This window comes from Martes martes, assembly GCF_963455335.1.
Source record: "Martes martes genome assembly, chromosome: 2".
NCBI lineage: Eukaryota > Metazoa > Chordata > Mammalia > Carnivora > Mustelidae > Martes > Martes martes.
The window spans coordinates 814951-837221 of record NC_137889.1 but is presented as its reverse complement, the minus strand read 5'-3'; the positions used below and the strand labels follow the sequence as shown (position 1 = coordinate 837221).

The window sequence follows — 22271 nt, the reverse complement described above, 5'->3', positions numbered from 1 at the left end:
TAGTTAGCACAGTGCGGTACAGTGGCTCAGCGGTTCTGTGCACTGCTCGTGCTCACCAGGACGAGCGTCCCTTCACCCACTTCACCCATCCCCCCACCTCCCCTCCGGAGACCCTGGGTTTGTTCCTAGAGTTAAGTTTTCTGGGTTGTCTTTTTTCCTTTAGTTTCCCCGTGAACTCCGCGCGTAAGATGGTCCGGTGCTTGTCTGATCTCACGGACCCACTGCCGGGTGGGGGTCTTCGCTGGCGTCCCCGACCCCCGGCGCGGGGTCTTCCGCATCTCACTGGGCGTCTCTTTGACCCAGGAAACGCGCGTCAGGTCGTACTTGGAATGTGTTCGGGCGAGACGGGCGTGGGTCCTCTGACTGTCCAGCCTGGGGTCCGGCAGGGCCCTGCCCCACGCCGCCGACCTTGGCCCAGAGAAGGGGCCCGTGAAAGTCCCTTCTCGGAGAGCCTGTGACCTACACCCGCAAGTCCTGTCTGCCAGGGGCCGGGAACGGCTAAGGATCCCGGCCCCACGTGGCCCTGCACCGCGGCACTGCCCAGCGGGGCTTCTGGAGTGTGCGGGGCGGCGGCTGGTGCGAGGGGGCAGCGGCCGGAGCCGGGCTGCGGGACCCGTGCGCGGTCCGTGGGGCCCCGTGCCTCTCCCGGCCGGGCTCCGGCCACGCCGCCGCCTTCTCCGGGGCCCAGTACTCCATGGTCCTCAGGCCGCCCCCGCCCTGCCCCGGCCTGCGTCTGGACACAGCCGCCCACCTCTGTGGGCCGAGGCCACAGCCCCAGCGCCGCCGCCGCCGCGCCCCCGGCCCCGCACATCCCCGGCCCCGCACGCCCCCGGCCCCGCACATCCCCGGCCCCGCACGCCCGCGGCCGCGCACACCTGCTGCAGCCAGAGCGCGGGGCCGGGGGGGGCAGGGCAGGCCGGTCCCCGAGCCCCGGGTTCGTCGGCCGGAGAGCCGAAGGCTGGGCACCGCCGCGCCCCGGGACACCTACGACCCAGGCCCCTCCCAGACGGCCGCCGCCGGAGGCCGAGTCCTCCCCGGGGTCACGGCCCGGCGCGCGCAGCCTTTCCTTTTGGGGCGGAAGCCCGGCGGGCGGAGGGCAGTGGGCATGCGCACTGAGCCTGCCCCGCGTCCGGCGGCCGTCGCCATGGGGACCGCAGCGGGGCCGCCCGGGCCCCGCCCCCGCGCCACCGCCCGGCGGACCTGGCCGCGCCCCGAGGCCGGGGTGAGGGGTCGGCGGGGATCGGAAGGGTGGTGGTCCCGGGGTGAGGAGGGGGCGGGCTCAGGCTGAAGGGGCGGCCCGGAATGGGGGTCCCGGGGTAAGGGGGTCACCTCGGGGTGACGGGGTCGGACCGGGCTGGGGGAGGGGTCCTGGGTGAGGGCTGCCAGGTTGGGGGGCGGGATGAGGGGGCGGTGAGGGGGGAGTCTCGGGGTGAGGGGGGCCGCTTGTCTTAGGGGACGGTCAGCTCGGGAGCGGGGAGGCCAAGGGTGACGAGTGGTCTCGGGTGAAGGGGTCCCGGGGTGGGGGAGGGCGGGGGGTGCCGGCATGAAAGAAGGTGGTGAGCGGTGCGGGGCCCCGAGGTGAAGGTGTCAGCTCGGGGTGGGGGAGTCGGCCCAGGGGTGGGGGGGTGAGCGGTAGCCACCAGAAGGGGAGCCCCGGGCCAAGGCCGTCAGGGGCGGGGTCTCGCGGAGGGGGCGGTGAGGGGGGCGGGAACCTTGCCGGGAGGAGAGGCAGCGTGGTCCTGGGGGCCTGGGCCGGGCAGGGGCTCGCGGGGTCGGGGGAGCGACCTTGGGTCGGGGGGCCACAAGGAGGATCTGAGGCCGGGGTGCGGTGGGCGGGCGGCCTGGTCTGCGGGTGGGCCTGCTTGGTCTCGGGGTCTGGGACCCGCTTAGGGGAGGGGGCCTGTGCCGGGCGCGGGGGGCGGGTATGGTGGGCAGGCCCGGCGCGGGCGGGGGCGGGGGCTCGGGCCGCCCGGGGTGGGTCCGGTCCGGGCGGGGTGGGCTGGGCCCCGCAGCCGCCGCCGCCGCCGCCCCGCCCCGCCCTGCCCCACTCGCCGCGTCCCGGTCCCGCAGGAGCCGCAGCCCGAGCGTCGGCGCGCTGCGGGCCGGCCGAGCAGGGGCGCGGAGACGCACGGACCGCGGAGCCTCCCCGGAGCATGTGGAGGCTGAACCGGAGCCGGGTGCTCTTGGACGAGCCCCCCGAGGAGGAGGACGGCCTGCCAGGGGGGCCGCCGCCGCCCACCGCCGCCGCCGCCGCCGCCGCGCAGGTAGGGGGAGGTGCGGGCGGGGGGAGCGCGGAGGGGGGCGCGCGCGGGCCCGGGGCAGTGCGGAGTCGGGCGCGCGGCTGGGGGCGCGCAGGTGGGGCTGCGCAGGTGAGGCCCGGCCGCGGGGCCGCGCCGCTGTGGTCCGCGTGGGCCCCCCGGGATCGCGGGCGTTGGACCCCACGTCCTCGCCGGGCACCCCGCCGGCGGCCGGGGGGCGGCTCCCCGGGGCCTCGGCGAGTCCGCCCCGCGCGGGTCTCGGGCGGCTGGGGGCAGGGGCGCTGCGCGCGTTCGCGAGGACGCGCTCGGACACTGCCGTGGGGTAGGGTTTCCTTGAACCTTTGTCTGGGGGAAGGAGGCAGGTGTCCTTCGTGCGGAAAACGGACGGACGCGGGCCTTGCCAGCTGGGAGATATGCTTGGAATGCTCAGAATTTTTTAATTAAAAAGGATCCCAGGTGGGGCCTGGATGCGTTACATGTGTGCCCCTCCCCCCTTCCCAACGCAGCGGTCTTTTTCTCGCTCAATGAAATTGAGGTCAGAAATTTAGCTTTTCTTTTTAACAGGAGGTGGTCATGAGATTTCTTTTTCTCTTCTTATCTTTTCTTTTGTTTTTGTTTTTGCTTTTGTTAAATGTTTGGAAACTCCTGCTGCTGTTAAGGGTCTTACCGGAGTTAATGATGCGTTTCCTTCTGAGGAGCTGTGGGTAGTTGAGATCGTCTCCTCCCCCGTGGGAGGAACGCAACTTAGTTTCCAGACTGAAGCAGTTCGTCCCCACAGCTACTTCTTACAGGACGTACGTGCGTCTGATGAACCGTTTAAACACGGTTCCTGTCGGAGCTGCCCTTTCAGTGGGCTCTTGGGTGGTGGTAGCGCCCGTCCCACTTCTAGCTTCTTTAGTCCGAAAATTTTATGACTGCTCTGGACAGCAGCTCTCTGAAACATAATGTGGAGCATTTACATGTTGTTTATATGTGGCAACGGAATTATTTAGTGTTGTAAATAATTTCTTACCGGTTAAAGATTAGAAATACTGTTTCTGGTTGAGCTCTTAAAACTTGAATCGGACCTGTCTGCGCCTGTTAACACTCCTAACGGATCCTCTTTCTTACAGAACCGTCATCTTAGCTCACAGCGTATGTTTTTCACATTTTCATAGACTTTCCTCTTTAGGTGTCCAGCAAAATGGAGTGGAAAAGACAAAGCGTTCCCCATGCGCCTGCCTGGCCCTCGCCCGCTGTCGGCCTCCCGTTTGCTGTCACGGCGAACCTCGGTCATCGGGGGTCCACGCGGTGCACGCAGGCGCCCACCCTGGGGCTGGGGGGCGCGTCTGATACACCGAGAAGAACGGAGCGCGAGACGTCTGCGCTGTTGGAGAACCGAACAGTTTCCCCAACCCCGAGACCCTACAGCCTCCTGTTCTACTTCCTCACCCCTCCCTTGGGCCCCGGGGTCTGTCTGTCTGTTTCGGGAGGTCCCGGACGGAGTTGGATACGGGACGGGGCCTTCCAGCCTGGCGCGCCTCGCTTAGCCGCGGGGGTCTGGTTCCTCTGTCCCTTCCAGGCTTGAGAGCTCCGTTCCCTGGAGGCCCAAGTAGCATTTCCTTGTGGGGCTGCGCCGTGTGTCCATCAGCCTGCGGAAGGCGTCCTGGCGGCTTCCAGGTTTGGGCAGTTAGCGGAGCTGCTTGCTTTGCGCCGGTGTTCGGTGTTCGCGTGGACCTGACCTCGCCTTTAACCCAGCGAAACGCTCAAGAGCGCGGCTGCGCCTGGGCGGGGGGCGGCGGCCGGGTTCGGGGAGCCCGCGGCTCTGCGCCGTGGCCGTGGCCGCGCGTTCCCTCCGCCGGCCGGGAGTGGGGGTCCCCCGGCCCGTGCTCTGGCCTCTCCTGGGCGCCAGGTGGTGGCCGGCGGACGCCGCGGCCTTGCCGGGAGCCGGGGCGCCTCCTTCCTCCGCTCGCCGCTGCCGTGCCCGGAGCTTCGGGCCCTCGTCAGCCCGGTGCTTGTTCGCTCCTCACTGGTTTTGGAGAGTTCGCGCGTGTTTGGGGACAGTCCTTCATCGCACATGTCTTTCTCGACCTTGTTCTCCTAGTCCGGGGCCGGCCTTCCTGCCAGCAGCTTTCACAGAGCAGAAGTTTTAATTTTTTAATTCTGTTGTGTTTGTAGTTTTTGATTTTAATGCAGCCCAGGCTGTCAGTTACCTTTTCCCGGAATGTGTGTTTTGTGTTGGATCTCAGAAGCCACAGCCACACTCACCGCCGTTTGGGTTTTGCTCCGTGTGTCCCCGAGGGAGGTGTGGCTGTGTTTCGTGTGTTACTCGAGTACGTGTGGTTTACTGCGCGGAAGCCCTTAGCTGTGGCAACCCAAGGCGTGGACTCGGGGTGGGCTAGTCATACCCCACAAGCGGTTAGTCCCTGCGGGAGGACCCTTCTCTATCCCAAAGTCAGTTTTCCGTGGAATTACATTTTCAAATTCACAACACGTCTACTGTAAAACTTACGCCTACAAGATTTTATTTTAACACTAAAAGAAGTAGGGATTCACGGTGGGAGGGACTGGTGGGTCTGTCCAGGCCTCGGTTCGGGAGGAGGAGGCTGTGTGTTGTACTTTGTCTCCACTCTTGGACGCCCCACAGTCAGCCACTGCCAGGTCGCTGGTGCTGTGGGGTCGCTCGGGAGAGCAGAGAGCCCGCTGCCCCGCTCCAGGACTGTGTTCCGTCCGTGTTCCTGTCTGGTGTTCTGTGTCCTTGGAAATCAGCTCACACAGCTGTCATCTGTGTCTTCTTTAAAAAGAAGAAAATAGCTTAGTGTCCAGTTGTAGTACGTTTGAGACGTGAGGCGTTCAGAAGTGGAACGTGGGTGTCGGTAGCCCGAACCGGCAGTAGCCCCGAACCGTTACTACCGCGGCTGGAACTGTAGAAAACGGAGCTGGGCTGCTCCTCAGACTGCCGGGCTTAGTTGTCACGAATACGCACTGTTTCACAGGAAAATTTAATAGTAAGGTTTATAAAGCGAGTCATTGGTTGCAGTCATTTAACAAGGAGAGACAAGTTTTGATAAGTCTCATATTTATTTTATTTATTTTAGAGATTTTCTTTTCTTATTTACTTGAGAGTGAGAGTGAGCATGAGTGGGGAGGCGAGGGAGAAACAGACTCCCCAGGGAGCCCCACGGGGACTGGATCCCAGGACTGGGGATTGTGACCTGAGCTGAAGGCAGATGCTTCCCTGCCACAGCCCCCCCGGCGACCCTGAGTATCTGTTTTTATTTTTTATTTTTTTTTTCAGAGACGAACCATGTTCTCTAAATTTTATTCTTTTTAAAAATTTTTTTATTTTTAATTTTTAATTTTTTAATAAACATACAATGTGTTTTTATCCCCAGGGGTACAGGTGTGTGACTCGCCAGGTTTACACACTTCACAGCACTCATCATAGCACTTACCCTCCCCAATGTCCATATCCCCACCACCCTCTCCTGTCCCCACTCCCCCCAGCAACCCTCAGTCTGTTTTTTGAGATTGAGTGTTTTATGGTTTGTCTCCCTCCCGATCCCATCACCTTTCATTTTTTTTCCCTACCCCCAAACCCCCCATGTCGCATCTCCACTTCCTCATATCAGGGAGATCATATGATAGTTGTCTTTCTCCGATTGACTTATTTCGCTAAGCATGATACCCTCTAGTTCCATCCACGTCGTTGCAAATGGCAAGATTTCATGTCTTTTGATAGCTGCATAGTTTTCCATTGTGTGTATATACCACATCTTCTTTATCCATTCATCTGTGGATGGACATCTAGGCTCTTTCCACAGTTTGGCTATTGTGGACATTGCTGCTATAAACATTCGGGTGCACGTGCCCCTTCGGAGCACCACGTTTGTATCTTTAGGATATATACCCAGGAGTGCAATTGCTGGGTCGTAGGGTAGCTCTATTTTCAGTTTTTTGAGGAACCTCCACACTGTTTTCCAGAGTGGTTGCACCAGCTTGCATTCCCACCAGCAGTGTAGGAGGGTTCCCCTCTCTCCGCATCCTCGCCAGCATCTGTCATTTCCTGACTTGTTAATTTTAGCCATTCTGACTGGTGTGAGGTGGTATCTCACTGTGGTTTTGATTTGTATTTCCCTGATGCCGAGTGATGTGGAGCATTTTTTCATGTGTCTGTTGGCCATCTGGATGTCTTCTTTGCAGAAATGTCTGTTCATGTCCTCTGTCCATTTCTTTTTTTTTTTTTTTTTTTTTTAATTTTTTTTTTTTTTTATTCATTTATTTGACAGAGAGACAGATCACAAGTAGGCAGAGAGGCAGGCAGAGAGAGGAGGGGGAAGCAGGCTCCCCGCCGAGCAGAGAGCCCGATGCGGGACTCGATCCCAGGACCCTGGGATCATGACCTGAGCCGAAGGCAGAGGCTTTAACCCACTGAGCCACCCAGGCGCCCCATCCTCTGTCCATTTCTTGATTGGATTATTTGTTCTTTGGGTGTTGAGTTTGCTAAGCTCTTTATAGATTTTGGATACTAGCCCTTTATCTGATAGGTCGTTTGCAAATATCTTCTCCCATTCTGTCAGTTGTCTTTTGGTTTTGTTGACTGTTTCATTTGCTGTGCAAAAGCTTTTGATCTTGATGAAGTCCCAATAGTTCATTTTTGCCCTTGCTTCCCTTGCCTTTGGCGATGTTTCTAGGAAGAAGTTGCTGTGGTTGAGGTCAAAGAGGTTGCTGCCTGCGTTCTCCTCAAGGATTTTGATGGATTCCTTTCTCACATTGAGGTCCTTCATCCATTTTGAGTCTATTTTCATGTGTGGTGTAAGGAAATAGTCCAATTTCATGTTTCTGCATGAGTATCTGTTTTTAAATTGACGTATCATTAGAAATGCAGTTCCTCACCGTGCCAGCCCGTGTTTGGCTGGGATGACGAATGGACGGCACAGCTCCAGAATTCCCCCAGATCCAGACCAGCTCGTCCGCAGGATTTGCGGGTTCTTGTGCTTGCTTGGCCTGTGGGGCTTCCAGTCCTTTGCCAGGCCCGTGTAGAGTCGCACGGCCCCATCCCTGGGCACAGCGAATGACATGCGGACAGAAACGATCCAGGCTTGGTGTCTGTCTCTCCCAGGCCCTGGTGTACTGCTGTGTATAGTGTTCCCCCGTAAATGCTAGGTTACAGTCGTCACTCCTACGACTTTAAAGTCCTAGTTTTGAGTTTACTTTAACTGGGTTTTTACTTAAGGTGGCATGACTTAGAACATTCTCGAAAACTCAGCCGTCCACATCACGTGTGCATTGTGCAGCGTGGGTTCAGGGAGAGTCAGACTGGGAGTAACTCTGCTGCCTGAGGGTGCACGTCCTCTCGCCCGGGACCCCTCCAGGGGATGAGACGGGTAAACCCCTGGGGGAAACACAGCCTTCGTTGCCTGGTGTCAGGGATGGGGGTTAAGGTGTAAGACAGGCTAACCGACCCCAGCTTTAGCGTTAGAAGCCAGAGACGGACACTCAGGAGCACTTTTGCCAGTTGTTTAAGAATGAGGCAAGATCCGCACCGGGGACAGCCTCGAGAATTGGATGGATTTTGTTGTTTCCTTTTTTTTTCTTTTTTTGAAGATTTTATTTACTTGACAGATCACAAGTAGGCAGAGGCAGGCAGAGAGAGAGGAGGAAGCAGGCTCCCCGCTGAGCAGAGAGCCCGATGCAGGGCTCGATCCCAGGACCCTGGGATCGTGACCTGAGTGGGAGGCAGGGGCTTAAGCCACGGAGCCACCCAGGCGCCCCAGGATTTTGTCGTTTTCCTGTCTCTTCACGGCAGGCGTCTGCGAGCTCGTCACACGCTGAGCGAGCTCTTCTTGGGGAGACGTGGGGTCCGATAAACCAGAGCCTCTGCCCCGAAAGTCTAGTGGGAGCGGCTCTGAGGGAAGACGGACTCTGGTCGCTTCTGCTCATCACAGAGCCTGAGGAGAGGAGGGACCCGGCTCGCCGGGTGGACGCGGGGCTCGCACACGGGGAGCGTGTCCGGGGGCGCCGGGTGGGCTTTCCACCTCCCAGGGCGGCGGCAGGCGCTCCTGGCCGAGGTCGCGGAGGCCGAGCTTCCGAGCCTGGCAGATGGCGCCGCGCCTGTGGAAGCTCGTCCCGCGGAAGCGCCGAGGCTGGTGCCCACGGGCGCTGCTGTCTGACGGACCGCCCGACGCCTCTCGGGAGCGCGTCCGTCGACGGAGATTTCTTTTTTTTTTTTTTTTTTTTTTTTGGATTTTATTTATTGGTTTGTCAGAGGGAGAGCACAAGCAGGGGAGCGGCAGGGGCAGGGGGAGAGGAGAAGCAGACACCCGCGGAGCAGGGAGCCCCATGCGCGACTCGGTCCCAGGACCCCGGGATCACGCCCGGAGCCCGAGGCTGACACGCGAGCCCCCGACCCCCGGGCGCCCGGTGGACACGGGTTTCACAGTAAGTGGCCGTCTCAGTTCTGGGGGGTAGATGCCAGCTCGTGCCGCGGGCCGGACCCTGCGGGGAGCACCGCATGCGTGTCACTGCAGGGCCTCACGGCGACCGCTCCCTGGCGAGCTGCCGGTGCTGGGTTCGCAGAGTCGCCTCCTCACTCAGGTTTGTGAGGGGCCCGAGCGTGCCGTCTGGGCAGAGCCGCACGGGGTGTCGTCGTTTCCCTCCCCCGGCCGGGGCCGAGCGGGCGCCGCAGCGCCTTCCCCGGCCGCTGGCCCCTTGCGGTCCCACCAGTCCTCTGTGCTGGGGGACGTGCCGTCCTGCACGGTCCCCGCGTCCTGCTGAAGCGCTGTCCGGCTTCCTCGGGGCAGGAGGCTGCGAGGTGCCCTGTGGGAAGGCCGGCGGCGTTGGGGCACGTGGCGGTGCACGAGGCACGGGGTCTCCGCGCAGAGACAGCCCTCTGGCGAGGACAGAGACGCCACCCTGCCCTTCCCCGAGAGCCGTGACTCCGCCGCGTAATTGAGGCTCAGGGCCTTGCCGACGGTCACTCCGGTTTACGCTCGCGGACGTCAGGGAGGTCAGGGTCTCGTGTGAACTCGCACAGTCACCGAGAGGACTTCGAACGCAGGTGTCGCTGGGTCCTGTGCGTGTGCGTGTGCGTGTGCGCGTGAGCGGGCTCCGCGCCCGGCCTGGGGCTCGAACTCGCGCGGGCCTAGGCTGAGTCGCGCTCTACTGACCAGGCCGGCCAGGTGCCCTGCGTTTATATTTTTGGCTGCTCTGTTGCTCTCACGAGGTCATCATAAACTTCTTCATTTTCTAAATGCTGACGCTTTATGTAAAGAAAGATTTTAGGGTTTCGGTGATCGGTGCCTTAGGGAGCACCGCCGCAGCGTGTTCCGGCTCAGGGCCCTGTCCGGGCGGCCGCGCGTCCTGCCGTGGGTGATGCAAGTGCACAACACGGGTCTGACGCAGGTGCGGAGGGTCCCCCGGTGAGCAGCAGGCGAGAAGGCCCGGAGGCCTGGGGCCCGGGAGAGGAGAGCCGTCATACGGCTCCTGCCCTTGTCCCCGGACACTTCCCTCTTCTGCTTGTTGGACGAGGGTGCAGCCGCCGCTGGCGCTCGAGGCAGGGTGTGGAGCCAGGGCGAGCCGTGCGGCCGCGCCGGCGTGGGAACACTCGTTTCGAGGAGACTCGGAAAGCCCCACTCAGGAGCTCGGATCTCACCTTTTAGGTAAATAATAAAGATTTTGTGGGGGCCTCTGTGATGTCGTACAAGGATTGCTTGTCTGAGGAGCAGGGATTAGAGGTAAATGCAGCCAAGCAGGTAGGATTCTAGGGTGTCTGTTAGATGTGAATGAGGAGCCTGAGTTGGGAACGGAAGGTAGTCGAGAAGCTGGAAGACGAGCTCTGAGAGCCGCGCAGAGTCTGTGCCTTGGGAGGTGAGGGTGGAGGCCCGAGGGGCGGCTGGAAGGGATCGGGGCAGAGCCGGCCCCTCTGGGCGCAGCAGGGAAGCCGGAGGGCGGCCCTTCCGAGCGTAGGATCCGGGTGAGGATCCAGCCGGCGATCTGGTGCGGGAAGGGCCTCTCCGCTCAGATGCACTCCGGGAGATCCGCAGGGCCCGGCTTTCTGTGTCCGAGCTCACGATGCGATCGGTAAGTGCACTGGAACCGGGGGAAAGGTATGTTGACAGAGTCTCTGTCCAGGAGTCGGCAGGCGGCAGGCACTAACTTTGTGCCTGGAAGCCAGTAGTTATTCTGTGTCCTGCACGTTAGGTTACTGTAAAGGGCCAGATAGTAAGTGGATGACGCTCTTCTGGGGGCCGGATGGGCTCTGTCACTACTACCTAGCTCTACCGCAGAGCAGACAAACAGCCCTAGACAACAGGTAAATGCACGCGTGTGGGTGTGCCGATAAAACTTTATTTACAGAAGCAGCAGTGCTGGTCTTTGGGCCATTATTTGCTGACCTCTGCTTTATTTTTATTTTTATTTATTGAAGTGTTGTTGACCTAAAGTATTACATTAGTTTCAGGTGTACAGTGTATTGATTCAGCATTTCTGTGCTTTGTGGGTCACCATACAAAGCTGTTCCCGTGTTTTTGACTACACTCCCTGTGCCGTATGTCGTAGTCCCTTGTCTTTATTATTTTATGATTGGAAGCTGGTACCTTTCATTCCCTCCCCATCTGCGCCTGGTAGCTGACAGATTGTTCTTTGCATTTATGAGTCTGTTTCTTTTGTTCATTTCTTTTTCCTTTTCTTTTTTTTTTTTTTTTGTTTTTAGGTTCCATAAAGAAGTAAGATCGTACGGTATTTGTCTTTCTGTATCTGACTTATTTCGTTCAGCATAATATGCTATTTGTCCATCCCTGTTGTTGGAAATGGCAAGATTTCATTCCTTTTTTATAGCTGAGTGATATTCCGTTGTGTGTGTCTGTGTGCGTGCACACCTGCGCTGAGTACACACGTGTCACATCTTTACGCCTTCATCGGTCACGGACACTGGTTGCCTCTGTGTCTTGGCCACCGGAACCTGCGTCGAGCACATGGGCGCCACGTCTTAGGCGTGCGTTGTATTTCCAAGTGAACGTCTTTGTTCGCCGTTACTCACTATAAAGGATAACACTTAGGAACAGTGCAGGGAAGAGACGCAGGGCAGCGTATGGGGAGGGTTCAGAGCCCCCTTGCCCTCTCTGGACACGCGCCTCCTAACACCTGAATGCGGTCGCCAGCCTGGTGGCTCCCCGAACCTGTCACTTCAGAGGTTTGAGGGAGGCTCCATGACCAAGGCTGGCTCGATGACCCCCCTGGCCCATTTCCAGGGCTTCCCTTCCACGGGCAGGGGGAGGGGATGGTAGCAGGCTGAAAGTGCGGTCCGGGTTGGCTTTTCTGGTGACCAGGCCGGCCACAGCTCTCTAGCCCCGTCCCCAGCCACATGATTTGCATACAAAAGGCTGTAAATTCCAAGGGTTTTAGAAGCTTCTTGCCAGGAAACAAGGACAAAGACCAAATAATTTTTTACTCTACCACACCCAGTATTTGATTTGTTACAAATATGTATGAATTTCAAATTAGACATCTTATCAAGATAGGTAAATGATTTCTTTAAGAACTTCTAAAAAAAATGATAAAAATCTGTGTATTTCTCTTTGTTCCCTCTTGCTTTTATGCCTGGAAAGGCATTTCCTTCCCTGAGATCAGGATTCTTCTAGTTCCTTTATGGCGTCATTTGAAAGGAATAGCTCTTTCGTCTGTGTGGAGTTTATTTTGCTGTCTGCTGTGTAAATAAGGATTTAACTTTTTTTTCTCAAAATGCATTACCAGTTGTTTTAAATCCATTAAAACATAGTTCTTTTACCTTCTTTCATGCCACCTGCTGTGTACTTAGGTCACTGCGCGCTGGGGCCTGTCAGGTTTTCCACTCTGTTCTCTGCAGTTCTTCTGTGCATTCTTGTCCCATTCCTGCGGTTTGGCTGAAAGTTTTAAAATGCATTTAATAATGGGTGGGGGGCTCCGTGGGTGAAGCCTCTGCCTTTGGCTCGGGTCCCGATGCCAGGGTCCTGGGACCGAGCCCCGCGTCGGGCTCCCTGCTCAGTGCGGAGCCTGCTTCTCCCTCTCCCACTGCTGCTCCCCCTGCTGTCGGCTCTTGCCGTCTCTGTCAAATAAATAAATAAAATCTTAAAAAAAAAAAATAACGGGTACCCACAAGTTACCTTTAATTAGACTTAAAAATATGTCTTCCCTCTCCTGTTCACTTTTTTTTACTTGTGTGTTATTGAGCCAGTTTTTAATTTTCTTTTTGTTTTTAATAGTCTTTATTTTGTGTGGGGGGGGCAGTTTTAGGTTCACAGCAGAGTTGAGGGGATGATGCAGAGATGTCCCGTGGACTGCACACCCCCCCAGCATCAGCACCCCCACCGGATGGCGCATCTGCCACCAGTGGTCTGATGAACCCTGTGGACGTGTCACTCTTGGTGGTGCGCGCTCTGTGGGGTTGCACAAATGTGTGATGACACGTCCTCGTCATTGTAGTGTCATGTAATGTAGTCTCCCCTCTGCCTGCCCCCTCCCACCCCCAAACCTCTGCTGACCACTGGTCTTACCACCGCCAGAGTCGGCCTTGTCCGGGATGCCACGGAGTTGGAATCACGCAGGGCGCAGGGCGTGGATTTTTCAGACCGACTTCTTTCACTCTGTGATCTGCATTTCTATTTCCTCCCTTGTCTTTTCATGGCTGAAGGCTCCTTTCTTTTTGGTGCTGAGTAAGATTCTGTTGTGAATGGACCGCCCTGTTTAGCAGTGCAGTAACTGAAGGACGTCTTGGTTGCTTCCAAGTTTTGGAAATTATGAATGAAGCTGTGTGCAGGTTTTCGAGTGGCGCTAAGTTGTTGACTTGTTTGGGTGGATGTTAAGGAGTGCAGCTGGTGGGCCGTATGGTGAGCGCATGTTTCGTTTTGCGAGAAGCCGCCGTGCCGGCCTCAGGTGGCCGGCGTGTGCCCAGCAGCAGCGTGGGGACCGTCGCTGCCTGTCCTCGCCAGCGCCCGTGCGGGGAGCTGGTCTGCAGTGCGGCTGCTCTGACGGTTGTGTGACGGTGTCTCGTAACTCGCAGCTCCCCGGCGACATGTGATAGGGACCATCTCCTCACGCACTGGTCACCATCGGCATATCTTGAGTCAGTGCGGACATTCTCGTTGGAAGAAACGTGCCGGGCCCCTCTGCGCTAGGAGTGCGCCAGCCTGGCCGCGTGGACCCCCGTGCCGCCGGGTCGTGTCTGTGCGCCGGGAAGTGGGAACAGGGTCTTTGTGGTTCGAGGACAGGGATCTGCCTTCGTGGTTTTACTCTGTCTTTGGTGAGTGTTTGTTCAAGTCTTTTGCCCGTTTTTAAATTGGGTTTTCATTTTCTCTTGTTGACTTTTAAGACTTCATGGTATGTTTTGGACAACAGTCCTTCATCAGTATGTCTTTGGCGAATATTTTCTTTCAGTCTGTGGATTTTCCTCTCACTCTCTTGGATTCGATCTCTGGTCTTGACGCTCCTGAGGGCTGACGGCAGTGCCAGAGTTGACAGCAGCTCGCTGGGTCTCAGGAGCCCTGGGAGCAGTGGCCTGGATCTGGGTCTCCTGAGGCCTGGGCGACCCGGAGCCACCATCGGTTCTGCCCTCCACTCCACCCCCACCGAGAAGTCACCCTGCCAGCCCCGCACGGTTGTGTAGGAAGAAGTGACGTTTTCTAATGTCATGTGCTGTTTATAGTCGTCATTTATTCAGCTCTTCCTTTTAATATAATTGGTTTAAGGCAACATGTAAACTTTTTTTTCTTGGTATTTTTAATGGTTTTATTCTCGTGAGTGGCTTCTTTCCTGTCGTCTTTAACTGTAATAAAGCTATTTTTTCTATTTAGCCACTTCCTTAGGTCTAACAGTTCATTTGATGCTTTTCCATTTTTTCATTATTTAGTCTCAGTATTAATAATTGTAATTTCCTTTTGAGTAGTTTTAATTCATTTCTATATCGTGCCTTGTACTGATTAGAACTTACAGAATAATCCTGAGTAAACGATGTTAGAGGACTGTCATGTGTTCCGTCTGATGTCAGTGGGCCGTGCTGGCTAGAATGTCATTTGTTTAGAGAGGACTTTAAGCTCACTAGTACACACGCTACTTTAACACTGCTAGTTACAGTCAGAGTTATTTCACAGTATTACAGATACAGGGGGTTTTTTTTTTGTTTCTTTGTTTTGTTTTGATTTTAGCTGTCCCAGGGATTGCTAATTGAGCATTTAAAAATCATAGAAATTGTAGGTCAGAAAAGATCCTTGGAGGGAGGCGGGGTGAGGGGGCGGGAGCGGTGAGATTTCATCCGGCGGCTCTCCTGAGTCAGAGTGCGGTCTGATTCACGAAGTGCGCGCTGCAGAGCTGCTCAGTGGGGCCCAGAGGCCTGACCTGCAGTCCCAGGACGGATGCAGACTTAGTCAGACTTTATTCAGAGTTATTAGCTGGAACATAATAAATTCTCAGTTGTAAAACTCTTCCTTTTCTAGATTATTTTTTCTGGGTAAATTCCATCAGTGTTCAGCTCCTTCATGTTACAAAATTAGAAACTTAATATTAGGGTAGGTCTCCGCCCTTGGGGGCTCTCCTGCCGGCTGGCGCCTGCTTTGGACAGTGACGGTGGGACGAGGCGGTGAGCGTCACCTTGCATGGGCACAGGCACCAGGGGGGCCTCCTGTCCACCAGCTGGGAAGAGAAGACTGAGGATCCCCCTTGTCTTTACCAGACTTTGTGTACCTGTGCTCCTTGGGACGGGGTTGAATTTGGGCCAGAGTTTGTCGGGGAGGGAGGAGAGAGGGCTTGAGGACCATTCTGCTGCTGTAGCCCATCAGTCATGGGGTGGGTGCGGAACAAGTGGTTCTTCCCGTCTCCACACGGTTGGCTAACGCACTGCATCTCTGGAGTCCTCAGGCTTGTCAGTGACATCCTGGTCTCTGGACTGGGGCAGAGAAGGAAAGCGACCTCTGGTTCCTGCAGTGCGGTGGTTCTGCGTGAGCGACGGAGGCATTGAGGAGGGAGGCCTCAAGTTCCCCTGAGTCGTGGGCTGTGTGTGGCCCGGAGAGCACGGGGTCCGCCCGTGGTCGCTCTTGGGGCTGTGTGTGGCCCGGAGAGCACGGGGTCCGCCCGTGGTCGCTCTTGGGGCTGTGTGTGGCCCGGAGAGCACGGGGTCCGCCCGTGGTCGCTCTTGCGGGCTGTGTGTGGCCCGGAGAGCACGGGGTCCGCCCGTGGTCGCTCTTGGGGCTGTGTGTGGCCCGGAGAGCACGGGGTCCGCCCGTGGTCGCTCTTGGGGCTGTGTGTGGCCCGGAGAGCACGGGGTCCGCCCGTGGTCGCTCTTGGGGCTGTGTGTGGCCCGGAGAGCACGGGGTCCGCCCGTGGTCGCTCTTGGGGCTGTGTGTGGCCCGGAGAGCACGGGGTCCGCCCGTGGTCGCTCTTGGGGCTGTGTGTGGCCCGGAGAGCACGGGGTCCGCCCGTGGTCGCTCTTGCGGGCTGTGTGTGGCCCGGAGAGCACGGGGTCCGCCCGTGGTCGCTCTTGGGGCTGTGTGTGGCCCGGAGAGCACGGGGTCCGCCCGTGGTCGCTCTTGGGGCTGTGTGTGGCCCGGAGAGCACGGGGTCCGCCCGTGGTCGCTCTTGCGGGCTGTGTGTGGCCCGGAGAGCACGGGGTCCGCCCGTGGTCGCTCTTGGGGCTGTGTGTGGCCCGGAGAGCACGGGGTCCGCCCGTGGTCGCTCTTGGGGCTGTGTGTGGCCCGGAGAGCACGGGGTCCGCCCGTGGTCGCTCTTGGGGCTGTGTGTGGCCCGGAGAGCACGGGGTCCGCCCGTGGTCGCTCTTGCGGGCTGTGTGTGGCCCGGAGAGCACGGGGTCCGCCCGTGGTCGCTCTTGGGGCTGTGTGTGGCCCGGAGAGCACGGGGTCCGCCCGTGGTCGCTCTTGGGGCTGTGTGTGGCCCGGAGAGCACGGGGTCCGCCCGTGGTCGCTCTTGGGGCTGTGTGTGGCCCGGAGAGCACGGGGTCCGCCCGTGGTCGCTCTTGCGGGCTGTGTGTGGCCCGGAGAGCACGGGGTCCGCCCGTGGTCGCTCTTGGGGCTGTGTGTGGCCCGGAGAGCACGGGGTCCGCCCGTGGTCGCTCTTGGGGCTGTGTGTGGCCCGGAGAGCACGGGGTCCGCCCGTGGTCGCTCTTGGGGCTGTGTGTGGCCCGGAGAGCACGGGGTCCGCCCGTGGTCGCTCTTGGGGCTGTGTGTGGCCCGGAGAGCACGGGGTCCGCCCGTGGTCGCTCTTGGGGCTGTGTGTGGCCCGGAGAGCACGGGGTCCGCCCGTGGTCGCTCTTGCGGGCTGTGTGTGGCCCGGAGAGCACGGGGTCCGCCCGTGGTCGCTCTTGGGGCTGTGTGTGGCCCGGAGAGCACGGGGTCCGCCCGTGGTCGCTCTTGGGGCTGTGTGTGGCCCGGAGAGCACGGGGTCCGCCCGTGGTCGCTCTTGCGGGCTGTGTGTGGCCCGGAGAGCACGGGGTCCGCCCGTGGTCGCTCTTGGGGCTGTGTGTGGCCCGGAGAGCACGGGGTCCGCCCGTGGTCGCTCTTGGGGCTGTGTGTGGCCCGGAGAGCACGGGGTCCGCCCGTGGTCGCTCTTGGGGCTGTGTGTGGCCCGGAGAGCACGGGGTCCGCCCGTGGTCGCTCTTGGGGCTGTGTGTGGCCCGGAGAGCACGGGGTCCGCCCGTGGTCGCTCTTGGGGCTGTGTGTGGCCCGGAGAGCACGGGGTCCGCCCGTGGTCGCTCTTGGGGCTGTGTGTGGCCCGGAGAGCACGGGGTCCGCCCATGGTCGCTCTTGCGGGCTGTGTGTGGCCCGGAGAGCACGGGGTCCGCCCGTGGTCGCTCTTGGGGCTGTGTGTGGCCCGGAGAGCACGGGGTCCGCCCGTGGTCGCTCTTGGGGCTGTGTGTGGCCCGGAGAGCACGGGGTCCGCCCGTGGTCGCTCTTGCGGGCTGTGTGTGGCCCGGAGAGCACGGGGTCCGCCCGTGGTCGCTCTTGGGGCTGTGTGTGGCCCGGAGAGCACGGGGTCCGCCCGTGGTCGCTCTTGGGGCTGTGTGTGGCCCGGAGAGCACGGGGTCCGCCCGTGGTCGCTCTTGGGGCTGTGTGTGGCCCGGAGAGCACGGGGTCCGCCCGTGGTCGCTCTTGGGGCTGTGTGTGGCCCGGAGAGCACGGGGTCCGCCCGCTGACCTGACATTCTTGCAGCATTTGGAAGGTAGTTCTTTGTATTAAATCTCCTATTCAGAGCAAAGAGTGTTTCATGTTGATTGTGCCGAAGCTTTGTAGGCACCGCACGTCTGGTGGCCTTGACGGGAGCGTATGCGACAGTCATGGTCCTCGGCGTTCTCGCTCAGACAGCGGTACGTGGGTAAAATGGGAAATGCGCGGGATATGGTTATGGGTTGTTCCCTGTTTCAAGGCTGCTCTTAGACACCTGCCTGGGGGCTGTGGGCGGGGACTGAGGCCTTGGGCTCGCAGGGCGCGGCTGCTGGTGGTGGATGTGGCGAGAAGGAGGTCTCGGGACCTCCGAGCTGGAGCTCGTCCTCACGGCATTCTCTCCCTTTTCCTTTTAAACCGCTTTACTGAAATATTGCTCGTACAACATTCAGTTCGCCCACTTACTGTGTAGACTAATGGTTCAGTGTATGCACAGATAGGTGACCTGTAAACTCGGCGACAGAATTATCACAACCTCAAAAGGAAACCCAGTCCTGCAGCTGTGTGCGCTGCTGTTTTTCTCCCCAAGCAGCCCTGAGCAACGCTGATGTAATTTGTGTCATAGAGATCTTAGTATATTTCGTGGCCATTTTACTGGCCTCTTTCACTTAATGTAATTTTTAAAGATTCGTTCATGTTGTGCATTTTTCAGTACCTCATTAACTTCTGGTTGCCGAATAAGTTCTTACCGTACCAATCTACCCTGGACGTTTGGGCTCCTTCCGCTCTCGGCTGTTGTGAATACTGGGATGTTGTAAACGTGTGTAGAAGATTTTCTGTGGACTCGTTTTCTGTTGGGTGGTGTGTGTCTAGGGGTACAGTCGCTGGGTGTGCTAGAAGACTGTTCACGTCTGCCCCGCCCCAGATTCGGCTGTGGAACCCTAATCCCCGGTGTGACGGTCCTTTGGACATGGCAGGTTATGACACCGCTTCTGCGTGGCTTTAAGTGCCTTTGCGAAGAGGACCCTGCAGAGCTCGCCTGCTTCTTCTGCCATGTCAGGACTCAGGGGTCAGCTCGCCGTCGGTGAGCCGGGAAGAAGGCCCTCACCACAACTTAAGCCCATTGCTGCCTTGATCTAGCACTTCCAGACTCTAAAACTCGGAATAAATTTCTGTTTTTTCTAAGCCGCCCCGTCTGTAGGATTGTGTTAGAGCAGCCTGGAGACCGAGACACTGGGTCATACAGCAATTGTGTGTGTGATCGTTTCAGGAACCTGCTGGGCTGTGTTCCTGGGCACTTGCACCATTTGACATTCCCGGCAGTCATGTATGAAGATCTGAGCTCTTCCTTTTTAAATTTTTTTTTAATTAACTATTTATCTTTTTAAGAGATTTTGTTAGAGAGAGGGCACAAGCCGGGCCTGGAGAGGGGCAGGAGAAGCAGACGCCCCACTGAGCAGGGAGCCCGATGCGGGGCCCAGTCCCAGGACTCTGGGATCGTGACCTGAGGTGGTGGCAGCCGCTTCACCGCTGAGTTCCCCCGGCGCCCTGCGGGTCTGGTTTCTCCACACCCCTGTTATTATCTGACTTTTCGATTGTAGCCATCCTTGTGAGGTCGAAGTAGTAGCTCATTGTGGTTTTGATTTGTGTTTTCCTGATGTACTGAGTATCTGTCCATGTGCTTATTGCCTATTTATACAGCTTTTGGAGAGAGATTATTCTAATGCTTTGCTTATTTTTAAAACTTGGGTTTTCTTTTTACTATCGCATGTTTAAGTTCTTCATATATTCTTGATTCAAGTCCTTACCTGATGATAGGATTTGTAAATATTTTTTCCCATTCTGTGTGTTGACTTCACTTTCTTGATAGTGTCCTTAGAGGCACAGTTTTTAAAAATAACGATGAACTCCAGTTTATCTCTTTTTCTTTTGTTGCCTCTGGTTTCGTATCTTATCTAGGAATCCTTTTCCAAATCCAAGATCTTAAAGATTTGCTCCCTATGTTTTCTGTTAAGTGTTTCATCATTTTAGCTCCTATATATTTTTTTATTTTTATTTTTTAAAAAGATTCTGTTTATTTATTTGACAGAGATCACAAGTAAGCAGAGAGGCAGGTGGGGGGGGGGTAGGAAGCAAGCTCCCCGCTGAGCAGAGAGCCCGATGTGGGGCTCGATCCCAGGACCCTGAGATCATGACCTGAGCCAGAGGCAGAGGCTTTAACCCACGGAGCCACCCCGGCGTCCCTTAGCTCCTATATGTAGATCCTTGATCCATTTTGAGTCAGTATTTGTATGCGGTGTGAGGTAAGGGTGCAGCTTCGTTCTTCTGCATGTGGCTCTTCCAGAGTCCCAGCATCATTTGTTGAAGAGACCAGACCCCTTTCCCTAGTTGGTTGTCTCCGCTCCCTTCAAGAAAATCAGCCGATCTTGGATGGATGGGTTTGTCTCCGCATTCTCATTCTGTTCCATTCATGTGCCAGCCCCACACTCTCCTGATTGCCACTGCTTTGTTGTAGGTTCTTTTTTTTTTTTTTTTTAAGAAAATGTTTTGAGTATAGTTGACACGTTACATTTGTTTCAGGCGTACAACGATGTGATTCGGGTTCTTCACCCATTGTGCTGTGCTCGCAAGCGCATCTGCCTTCTGCCCCCGTACTGCACTATTGCAGCACCACGGACTGTGTTCCCTATGCTGTGCCTTTCGCCCCAGCGATTTACTCCTCCCGTGAAAGGAAGGCTGTACCTCCTATTCCCCTTCACCCATGTTGCCCAGCCTCCCACCCATTTTCCTCTGGTAGCCATCAGTTTGTTCTCTGTATTTATAAGTGCTTTGTAGTAAGGTTTTGTTTTTTGCGGGGTTTTTTGGGCGAGTCCTTCTATTTCTTTTTTTTTTTTTTTTAAAGGTTATTTTGACTATTTGGAATCTCTTGTGATTCTATATAAATTTTAGACTCGCTTTATCATTTTCTACAAAGAAGTCAGATAAGATTGTGGTAAGGGATTGCATTGAACCTATAGATCAGTTCAGTTTGGGGACATTGCGGTCTTGACAGTGCTATGTCCTCCAAACATGATATGAGTTTCCATTTATTTAAATCTTAAAACTTTATTTCAATAATATTTTATAGTTTTCAGGGAAGAAATTTTCAGCTTTGGTGAAATTTATTTTGAAGTATTCTGTTTGATGTGTTTGTAAATGAAGTCTTCTTTAATTTCTTTTTTGATTGATCATTGCTGATGTATAGAACACAACTGATTTTTGTATATTGATCATGTATTCTCTCAACTTGTTGAACTTATTTATTCTAAAAGGTTTTTGGTGGATTCCTTAAGATTTTCTGTGTAAAAGATGATGTTATGAAAGTAAAGATAGTTGTACCTCCTCCTTTCCAATCTGGCTGCTTTTTATTTTTTCTAATGGCCGTGCTGGCACCTTCATCACAGTGTTAAACAGGAGTGGTGAGATTGGCATCCTTGTGTCATTCTTGATCTCAGGGGAAAGCTTTCAGTAGTTTACCATTTAGAATGATACTAGTTATGGGTTTTTCTAAGATGCCTATTATCAAATTGAGGAGGTTTTTTTTTCTTTTAAATAATCGTTGATTTTTAAAAATAGCATAAAAAGCAAAGCAAACACTTATAACTTATTGCTCACACTTGGAGCCTACAGTGACAGTTTTATTGTAACTCTATATGCACATTATACTTGATACTCGAATGGACTACTTCCAATTTATATGTTTATATAAACATGAGATGGCAGGTCAGAATAACAGACTTTGCACTACTAATAATACGTAAAAGTGGGTCTTAAAAAGAATTTCTGGTTAGAAAGGTTACCTATGCTCAAGGTAGGGTGTTTATATAAAATGTACACACACATATTTAAGGGAAAAAGTGGAAATCATTTATAACCCTCGACACAGTGAAACATTCTCCTCTATTCCTAGTTTGTTGAACGTTTTTATCATGAAAAGGTATTCGATTTTATCAGATGCTTTTTTTGTAGCTATTGAGATAATTATATAATTTTTGTTTTTTATTTTCATGAAATGATTTTATTATATTAATTAATTTTCAGATGTCGAACCAACCTTGCATTTCTGGGATAATTCCCACTGAGCCATGATACATAATTCTTTTTACTTTTTGTTCAATTCAGTTTGCTAGTATTTTGTTCATGATTATTTTGTTTATATTTGAAGAGATACTGGTCTATTTCCTTTTCTTGTGATGTCTTTCGTTTTGGTATTACGGTGATACTGCCGTTAGAAAATGAATTATGAAGAGTTTCTTCCTTTCATATCTTTTGGAACAATTTGTGAATAAATGGTATTTATTCTTTTAAATGTTTGGTAGGACTCCGTCATGAATACATCTGGGCCTGTGCTTTTCTTCTGGGGTAGCTTTTGGATTACTAATTCAGTTTCTGTGCTTGTTATAGATCTTTGCAGATTATTTGTTTTCTCTCAGGTCAGTTTTGGTAGTGTCATGTATGTGTAGGGATTTCGTCTGTGTTGTGTAATTTGTTGATGTACAGTTGCTCAGAGTCCCTTAATTATCCTTGTTTTTGTAAAGTCAGTAATAATGTCCTCTTGTTTATTCCTGATTCTAGTAATTTGAATCTTCTCTCTTTTTTCCTTTGGTCAGTCTGAAGATTTGTCAGTTTTGCTGATCTTTGTAAAGAACCAGCTTTTGCTTTCATTGATCTCTCCATTGTTATTTGTTCTCTCTTTGACTGATTTCTGCTTTAATCTTTTTTATTTCCTTCCTTCTGCTTTGTGTTATTTTGGTTTTTTGGTTTTTTCCCCATTGTTAAGGTGGAAGTTTAGATTATTGATTTGAAGTCTTTGTTACATTGAAGGTTAAACATTTTCCTGTAAACACTGCTT

At 55.1% G+C, this 22271-nt stretch overlaps 1 protein-coding gene across 1 annotated transcript in view; it reads left to right on the top strand.

The window, feature by feature from the left end:
- The first annotated feature begins 1197 nt into the window (after window positions 1-1197).
- TDRP (testis development related protein) overlaps window positions 1198-22271 on the top strand; it is a 39968-nt gene continuing 18894 nt past the window's right edge. The window contains exons 1-2 of the mRNA XM_080797760.1: window positions 1198-1222; window positions 2071-2264. Coding sequence (XP_080653886.1) covers window positions 2154-2264 — 111 coding nt within the window. The 5' untranslated portion in view covers window positions 1198-1222; window positions 2071-2153. The remainder of the gene's footprint in view (window positions 1223-2070; window positions 2265-22271) is intronic.